Here is a 9,242-nt window from a genome sequence, read left to right as displayed (position 1 = left end):
TCTCATGTCCCCGCCAAGCAGGCCTGCGAAAAAGGCCTTCCCTGAAGATCACAGAGCCTGGGGAGTTTTGCATGAGGGAACAGCCTAGAGACCTAAGCCTTGTAGGGATTTATGGGGCATAACCAGCACTTTTAACTGAGGCCCCGAAACAGATCGGTAGCCAGTGGAGGTGTTGCATCAAGGGAGTCGTCTGTTCCCTGTAACCAGGCGGCAAACTCTTTGCGCCGGTTGACATTTCTGAGCACTGTTCGAGGGCAGCCCCACGCAGAGAATGTTGCAGTAGTCCAAATGGGGTGTAACTCAGGCATGTGTCACTGGGGCCAAAACAGACATAGAATAGAGTTGGTGGGGACCCCCAGAGTCATCTAGTCCAACCCCCCATGCAAGAATCTTATCAATCTTCTCTCGGACTGTATCTTTTGTTTTTCTTTCTATAATACATACTAGCCACCTATTTCTTTTCCTATCCATTTTATTTCTTTTTAATCACTATTATAGATACATTCATTTTATTATCCTATTTGCCTCCCTGAGTTCCTTTGGGTGGAAAAGCTGGGATATAAATCTACTAAAGGAATAATAAAAAGTTAGAGATTTGTTACAGCGCACTTCCAATGGTCTTGATGCAGCCTTCAGTCAATAGAATCATAGAGCTGGGACCCCTGAGGGTCATCTAGCCCAACCCCCTGCAATGCAGGAATCTCAGCTAAAGCATCCTTGGCAGGTGGCCATCCAGCCTCTGCTTAAAACCTCCAAGCCTCCCAAGGGAGTCTATTCCACTTTCAAATGGCTCTTTCTGTCAGAAAGTTTCCCCTCATTTTTAGTCAGAATCTCCTCTCTCGTGACTTGAAGTCGTGGGTTCGAGTCCTACCCTCCAGAACAGGAGAAAACAAGCTTTCTCCATCTTCCATGTGACAGCTCTTTTGAAGGTGGCTTTCATATCTCCTCTCAACCTCCACTTTCCCAGGCTAAACATACCCAGCTCCTTCAACCGTTCCTCATCAGGCTTGGCTTCCAGACTCTTGATCATCTTGGTTGCCCTCCTCTGCAAATGTCCCAGCTTGTCAACATCTTTCTTAAATTGTGGGTGCCCAGAACTGGACACAGGACTCCAGGTAGGGCCTGACCAAGGCAGAATAGAGCGGTACCACGACTTCCCTTGACAGGGACACTATCAAGTCCTCCTTGTCATCCATCCAGAAGAACAGCCACAGCAAATCACATGTACAAAGCCTTGCTCCATTTAAATATACAGTGGTGCCCCGCAAGATGAATGCCTCGCTAAACGAAAAACCCGCAAGACGAAAGGGTTTTCCGATTTTTAGCGGCTTCGCAAGACGAATTTCCCTATGGGCTTGCTTCGCAAGACGAAAGCCCATAGGGAAATCTCCGGGGACAGCGGGGAAGCGCAGCGCGCCTTCTCCTCTGTTCCTGGACCTGTCCTGAAGGCTTGCGGTGGGAGGTCCGGGAACAGAGGAGAAGGCGCGCAGCGCTTCTCCTCTGTTCCCGGGGCTTGCAGTGGGAGGAGGGTTTTTCCTCCCCACCGCCAACATTCAGAAGGCTGTTCTGAAGGCTGGCGGTGGGGAGAAAAGTCCTTCTCCCCCCGCCAGCCTTCAGAAGAGGTCTGGGGACAGACTGTCCCCGGACCTGGTCTGAAGGCGGTCTCCATAGGAACGCATTAATTGATTTTCAATGCATTCCTATGGGAAACCGTGCTTCGCAAGACGAAAAACTCGCAAGAAGACAAAACTTGCGGAACGAATTAATTTCGTCTTGCGAGGCACCACTGTATAAACATTTAGAATTTCTTACAGCTGAGGTCAGTGGGGTTTTGCTCCCAGGGGGACGAGGACTGCAGCCCTAAGATGCAGAGAGCAGGTGTGGTTTTTGTGCAGCTGGCAGCCTGACTCAGCGAAGCAGCAAATCAGAAGTTCAGCAAGACGTTGCACTCCTTACGCCCTGGAAACCGAAAGTTAAGAGTTGTACTCTGACTCCCCACCAGGGAGAGGAAACAGGGAGGAGGGTGTCTGACCGATCAGCTTCCGCCTCTCAGTTCCTCCTCCAGGGCCAAAACTTTCCAAGGGGGCTTGCGAACCAAGTTTGAAAGGAAAATCCAGCCTTTTTGCAGCTCTGTGCCAGGTAGGTCAACCTACGTAGTTCTTGCCAAGAAGGAATTTTATTCGTTCTCCCAGGGAAGTTAAAAGACTCTGGCCTCTTTCCCAAGCCAGGCCCCACGACGAGACAGACGGGCGGAACGAGAGGCTGGTTCTCAGCAGCCGGACACCTGGGATGGATGCAAAAGGGCAGCACCTTTAACAGGACTAATGGCTGAATCCTAAAGAGTTGGTTTTTTTGCAATAGTGCTGAGGTTGAGCTGAATCAGCCTGGCAACCTTGAGATTCCTGGGGCTTCAGCTGCCCCGAAGCCCAGTGCTGCTGCCTAGATCCAATCGGTGCCAAGTCCCAAATATGCCAGGGTAGCAAAGGTTGAGCTAGGTGCAGCAGCGACACAGCATAAGGCCTTTTCAGACGCTCCTATTTGAAATCAGGCCTTTTACGCAGACTCCATGAGGACTGGAAACTTAATGTGTTTTTAGCAAATTGCTGTAGTTAAGCAGCAGAGCCTGAAAATGATCCTTCCCCTGGGAATCTGACAAGCCCCTGCCTGTCAGTTTAGTGGAGGGTTGACAATCTGGGCACATTTGGAAATGTTGGGTCCAGCGCGAACATCGGCCAAGCTGCATGCGGCGAGACGGAAGGAGAGAGCGAGGCCATAAACGAGCCTTGAGGGTTGCCAGCGCATGAGTCACCTTTAAGGTGAGACCTCAAGGCAGCAGACGTCTCAAACGTGGCAAGTTCCCAATCCCACGCTAAAAAAAAGGTTTTGTGGCGGGGGAGGCATGGCTCTGCTTGAGATCTTGAAGAGGTGCTGCCGGTCAGAGCCCTGACCTAGCCACTGTGGTCCACGTGATGGTCACCTCCAGACTGGATTATTGTAACTCGCTCTATGTGGGGCTGCCCTTGAGACTGACCCAGAAACTCCAGCGGGTGCAGAATGCTGCAGCGAGACTCCTTACGGTGTCCTCGCTGCGAGATCACATTCACCCGGTGCTATACCAGCTGCACAGGCTCCCGGTGGAGTACAGGATCAGGTTTAAGGTGCTGGTTTTAACCTTTAAAGCCCTATACGGCTTAGGACCCTCAGACCTACAGGACCGCCTCTCCTGGTATGTCCCACAGAGGAACTTACGGTCTTCAAACAAAAACATGTTGGAGATCCCGGGCCACAGAAAGGTCAGGCTGGCCTCAACCAGAGCCAGGGCTTTTTCGGCTGTGGCCCCAATCTGGTGAAACGCTCTGTCACAAGAGACTAGGGCCCTGCGGGACTTGACATCTTTCCGCAGGGCCTGCAAGACGGAGCTGTTCCACCAGGCCTTTGGCCAGGGCACAGCCTGACCCCCTCCTTTGGCAATCTTCACAGAACTCTAGCCCAATGGTTGCCATCAATTTGATTTGAATTAATTTTATAATGAAATGATTTTAGAATGTTGTATTATTTTATTGTTGTTAGCTGCCCTGAGCCCGGCTTTGGCTGGGGAGGGCAGGATATAAATAATAATAATAATAATAAAAGGACCAGTGGTCTGACTTGGTCTGAAAACAGCTTCGTGCACTTGGATTGGGCGAGGGGCTATAGATCAGTGGTAGTGTCTGTGTGTTGCCTGTTTTTTTTGGGGGGTGGGTTCCTCCAGCATTTCCAGCTAAATCTTGTAAACATAATAATAATCAAATTTATATATGCCCCTCACTTGAATACCGTTTCCTGCCGGCACCCATAACAGTGACCAGTTCTGGATGCTGTTAGCTTAACTTAAAGATATTTGAAACAGAGTCGGTCAAACAATATTCAGAAAGCCGGTTCTTAGAATTGCCTTGAAATCCATCCACAAAGAGTGTTATTTATGTTTTAATCTTCCCAGTTGATCAAAATCCGGAGGGCTACATTAATTTAATTTTCCCCGTAACGTTTTTTTAAATGAATTCATTTATTGTAACTTATTTATTAATTTCCTTCTAAGCCTTCTCAAGGCCATTTGAAAGATAAGATAATTTAAAAAGCAGTTAAAAACACGAGAACAAGTAGCGCATATAAAACAAGGCCAATTCTCGGTTGGTTCGTAAGGACCAAAGGTTTGGGAGCCACTGATTAATTGTTTTCTAAGCAATTAATCCAGGACGCAGGTGGTGCTGTGGGTTAAAGCACAGAGCCTAGGACTTGCCGATCAGAAGGCCGGCGGTCGAATCCCCGCGACGGGGTGAGCTCCTGTTGCTCGGTCCCTGCTCCTGCCCACCTAGCAGTTCGAAAGCACATCAAAGTGCAAGTAGATAAATAGGTACCGCTCCAGCGGGAAGGTAAACGGCGTTTCCGTGCGCTGCTCTGGTTCGCCAGAAGCGGATTAGTCATGCTGGCCACATAACCCGGAAGCTGTACGCCGGCTCCCTCGGCCAATAAAGCGAGATGAGCGCTGCAAGCCCAGAGTCGTCCGCGACTGGACCTAATGGTGAGGGGTCCCTTTACCTTTTAAGCAATTAATCCAGGGCATAAATGAGGCTTGCCAAGACCCAGAGATGTTCCCAATATTTCCTCCACCTTTTACGTTGCAGGTTTGCACAGAAGACAGAACACCAAACCAAAAAAACCCAGAGGGTAAAGATGGCAGGCTGATGACATCTGCTCTTTCTTGAACGTTTTGGTGAAGATACGAGTAAGAGGTGGTGGACAAAATCTCACTGGGAAAAGGCTGATGGCCTGCCGGCATGGTGGAGAACCTCCCTCTGCTGCCACGCTTTCACCCCTCCAGGCCCCAAGATGGTCTTCCAACTGGGGCGTTGGCCTCTCCAGACCACTCGCCAAGGCGGCAGAGGGCTGTACGGCACCTCCGAGCATGGAGGGCATCTTCAGGGTCTTGGCCGCAATCCCGGGAGACAGGCTGGTCCAGTACAAACACAAGCTGAGCTGCAGGCGGCAAGGCGGGAAGAGTTGCAGGCTCCTCCAGGCCATGATCCTCTTGACCCTGGGCAGAGAGACGGAGGCCAGACTGAGCCTGGAAGCGTTGGAGAATTGCGCTGCCGTGGCAGACATCTACAAGAGCCACCAGCGGAGCGCTGCAGCAAGCAGGGCTGATCCAGCCCCTTCAAACCAGGATGCAGGAGTGGCGCTGGCTGTGGCCCAGATCTATTCGTTATTAGTAGAGGAAAAGCTCTGTGGGCCCCTGGCCAGAGACGAGGCTTACCGTATCGCCATCAAGGCTTTCCTTGAGAGTGATGTCCCAAGGTCTACTTTTGAGAGCCTCTTGAGAGAAGCTGAGCATAAGTGTGGGCTGGATTTTGTGCCTGCAGTGGCAAGCAACAGCTCCAGCGCTCCGAGATGCGATGTGGGGAAGCCTTCTTCCGGAGCAGCAAAGAGCTCGCCCATGCCAGTTTTGAGTTCCTGGGCTCCCTCCGAAATCCAGCCTCTGTGCTCCACGGGCAGCCCTGCCTCGCTGCTCAGCCACCTGGAGATCAGCCAGTCTCCAACGCTGCCGTTCCTCATCCATTCCGTTCAGCATGGCGTCCCCGAGCCCAGCAAGCTGTGTGGAAGTGGCCCCAACTCCCTGGTGCAGCCTGGAGAAGCTGAGTCTCCAGCCAATTCTTGCTCTGGGGGACCAGCGGAGCCCGTCGTGCAAGGCCAAGAGAAAACCAGGCAAACCAGCGATCCTGGAGGCAACCATTCTTGCTTGCTGGTTCAGCCTCCCCCTAAAATTGCGCAGCTGCTGGAAGATGGAGAAAACAGGGAACCCCGAAGTCTGGTGGCCTCGGAACCGCAGGGTTGTGCAGGATGTCCACTCCAGAACTCACAAGCACCACCCACACCTCTGCCTGGTTTGGCATCTTCTGCACCGTTTGTTCCAAGAACCGTGGAAGATTCCTCTTCCCTGAAGCCGAGCTTGGAGACTGGGTCCTCTTCAAGCTCTGGCCCTCCTCCTCCTTGTTCATCAGGACCCCCCTCGACAGATCTGCCGGCTGAGGAGCAACCCTTCTTCACTTTCGTTGTGGTCCATGCCCCCGAAGACGAGACAGTCGCCTGCCGGGTGAGGGAGCGGCTGGAGGCCCTGGGCGTTGCCGACGGGGCGACGGTCAGCGAGGACTTCCTGGTCCCTGGGCACTGCCAGCTCAGCTGCTTCCAGGATGCCCTGGATAACTCAGCCTTCACCCTCCTCCTCCTGACGGAGAACTTCAAGAGCCGCTTCTGCGCCTTCCAGGCAAACGTGGCCTTGATGGACTCCTTCCAGCGCTTCTGCAAGACCAACTCGGTGGTGCCCTTCATTGCCAAAGAGAGCCCCATGAAGAGGCGAGAGATGCCTTTCCTGCTGGCGGCGATCGTGCCGCTGGATGAGACCTCGCCCGTCTTCGCCAGGCGGGTCAAGAAAACGTTCTCCCCAGCGGTGATCCAGCAGAAGAGGGCCCTGTGGAATATCTCAAGGCAGATCCGGAACCAGGAGCGCTTGCAGGAGCAGCAGAGTGAATACCAGCAGACCCTGCAGCGCCTGTCTGCTCTCAGGGTCAGCTCACAAGCTCCGATGCCCTCGCAGAGGGGCTTTCTGGGGCTGCAAACCCCACTTGACCAGCCATTTTTCTACTCTGAAATGCCTCAACCTCAGCTGGGGCCTGATCAACTCTCCCATCCATATGTGTTCTCACGGGGTTCCCCAGGGCTCATGTCTGGGGCGCCTCCGTCGCACCTCATAATCCAGAATGCCCAAATGGTTCAGATTGGAGACTATAACCAAATGCAGGTGGAGAAGGCAGGTGCGGCGGCAGAAGAGGAAGAAGGTGGTTTGGACGGGAGAGAGAGACCTGGAGGCTGAAGCTCAAAGTGCCTCCATCCCTTTGTGACGTTGTGATCAATGGCACTGCCACATTTAGAAACTCCTTCCTGACCCAAAATGGGCGTCAGAAGATCTGGAGAGGCAGCAGGAAAAGGGAGCCCTCCTGGAACGAGTTGGTTTGGTTTAACGAAGTTTGTCAAATCGCATCGGAAATGTCTGAACAACACCCAGAAGCAGTTCGCGTAACTCTCAGGGGAAGCGAATGAGAATCAAGTTCGTTTTGGAGCAGAACTCAGAACAATTTCTCTCCGATTGCCTGATTTGAGTTGACTTGCATGCTGCTTCTCGACAACGAAATTTATTTCATAAATTATACATCAGAATGCTAATACAGTCGTACCTCAGAAGTCAAACGCCTTGCAACTTGAACGTTTTGGCTCCCGAACGCTGCAGACCTGGGAGTGAGTGTTCCAGTTTGCGAACGTTCTTTGGAACCTGGACGTCCGACGCAGGTTCCGTGGGTTCCGATTGGCTACAGGAGCTTCCAATCTGAAGCTGCGCCTTGGTTTCTGAACGTTTTGGAAGTCGAACGGACTTCCGGAACAGATTCCATTTGACTTCCAAGGTACGACTGTATTTGAAATACAGAGCATGTCAAAACTGACAGAACACAATTTAACAAACACAGAATGAATTCAGCATTACCAAAAACAAGAAAACAAAACACGCAGCAGTCTAGGTTTAAGTACATATCAGCAAATCAAAATGAGAGTTAACTGACAATCAAGAATGGGTATAGTTCATCTCTAAGTTTATTCTCTTACCTGTGCTTTTGGTCTCTTTAGGACTTCAACCTTAAAGACCATAATAGTTTGGGGGAAATAAATTAAACTGTTCACATTCCGCTCTGTCTCTATTCGTTCTGCTGCTTTCTTCTTAGGACACTTTTGGCCTAATCAATTTGTTCCCTAGCTTCTATTTGGACGCGATTTTAACCCGGAATTTTCCTGCCCATTTCCCCTGTTTTCCACGATTTGCTGATTCAGGCCACCCTGCCTCTCTGGAAGCTGCTCCACACAAAAACACTCCCATCGAAAACAAAAAATGGACAAAGATATCCACGTCAAACTGACAGAAGAGCTTTAAAAAAAAAGTAATTTTTTTTAGTATTTTCCACACACACACACAAAAATGAAAAATAAGAATACACAAAACACAAAAACATATGAAAAACAAATCCAAATTTTACAAATTCATAATATAAACACTAAAAAGGAAAACAAACATTGACTTCCACCAATCCCACAGCACCTCCTTTACCCCCATATTTTTCGTTAATAATTTAGATTTTTCTTTATTTAACTTGAAGCCTGATACTCCTCCATACTCAGTCAATTTCTTTAGGGCTTCTTGTATACTTTCTTCTGGGTTTTCTGTAGTAATAATTACATCGTCCGCAAATGCTTTAACTTTATATTGTCTAGACTAATCCCCTTAATTTTTGGGTCCTTTCTTATCACTATTAGGAGTGTTTCCCGTGTCACAATGAACAAAAGTGGGGATAGAGGACATCCTTGTCTGGTACCTCTTTCAATTTGAAATTCTTCAGTTATTTCATTGTTAATTATTAACTTAGCTTTCTGGTTTTCATAAATCGCTTCCATACCATTCAAAATTTTGTTCCCAAGTTTCAAACTTTCCACAGTGTGAACCAGAAAGTTCCAGGCCACACTGTCGAAGGCTTTCTCTGCATCCACCATATCAATAAATTCTAGAAGATCAATCACTACTCTTGTATTATTTTTTATCTGTCTCCTTGGTAAAAAGCCATTCTGATCCTTACCTATTATTCTGTTCAAGCATTTTTTCAATCTATTTGCTAACACACCAGCAAAGATTTTCTAATCAATATTCAATAATGAAATTGGCCTGTAATTCTTTATAATATTTGGGTCCGTTCCTTGTTTTGGTAGTAAGGTAATCAACGCTTCATGCCAAGAGTCGGGGACAAAAGAGCTTTTAAAGCGGAGCAGATACACTTTTCGGATTTTCGGAGGACAGGGAAACGCAGGATTTAGCAGGGTGAAAGTTTGGGACAGCAGCTGTTTGCAGCGAACATTGTATAGACGAAGGGGTAATTAAAATATGTGTGCTTGATTAAAGCAATGGATGCTACTACCCCCTAGGGTGGGTGGGATGACCCAGGGGGGGCTAATAGGTGAGGGGGGAGCTGGGGGCGCTGGAGGTGCAAATGAATATCGACTTTGAAAAGCTGGTATCGCTGGATCAAGTTCACGAGTCTGAATTAATTAAACAATAGTTTCAACTGGATTTGGACTGAATGTGTAATCAATTGTCGCCGTTTTGAATTTTA

The 9,242-nt window shown here is 49.4% G+C and overlaps 2 protein-coding genes across 3 annotated transcripts in view; one reads left to right on the top strand and one right to left on the bottom strand.

Moving 5' to 3' along the window:
• UHRF1 (ubiquitin like with PHD and ring finger domains 1) overlaps positions 1-9,242 on the bottom strand; it is a 173,663-nt gene that overhangs the window by 74,850 nt on the left and 89,571 nt on the right. The gene's annotated exons all lie outside the window — the stretch shown is intronic.
• On the top strand, positions 1,988-7,771 carry TICAM1 (TIR domain containing adaptor molecule 1). 2 transcript variants are annotated; one of them, XM_083594530.1, is made up of 2 exons: positions 1,988-2,139; positions 4,665-7,771. In XM_083594530.1, exon 2 carries the CDS (start codon positions 4,805-4,807, stop codon positions 6,905-6,907), a length of 2,103 nt encoding a protein of 700 aa, XP_083450656.1. In that variant the 5' UTR covers positions 1,988-2,139; positions 4,665-4,804; the 3' UTR covers positions 6,908-7,771. The 2 variants fall into 2 exon arrangements, with proteins under 2 accessions (XP_083450656.1, XP_083450657.1); XM_083594531.1 differs by lacking the exon at positions 1,988-2,139 and adding an exon at positions 2,330-2,816.

The sequence above is a fragment of the Podarcis filfolensis genome, assembly GCF_964270895.1.
Source record: "Podarcis filfolensis genome assembly, chromosome: 18".
NCBI lineage: Eukaryota > Metazoa > Chordata > Lepidosauria > Squamata > Lacertidae > Podarcis > Podarcis filfolensis.
The sequence above is the reverse complement of the archived record's forward strand: the minus strand, read 5'-3'. Positions and strand labels throughout refer to the sequence as shown.

Coding starts and splice junctions, on each gene's coding strand:
- TICAM1 (XM_083594530.1), top strand. CDS start 4,805: ATGGCCTGCCGGCATGGTGGAGAACCTCCCTCTGCTGCCACGCTTTCA.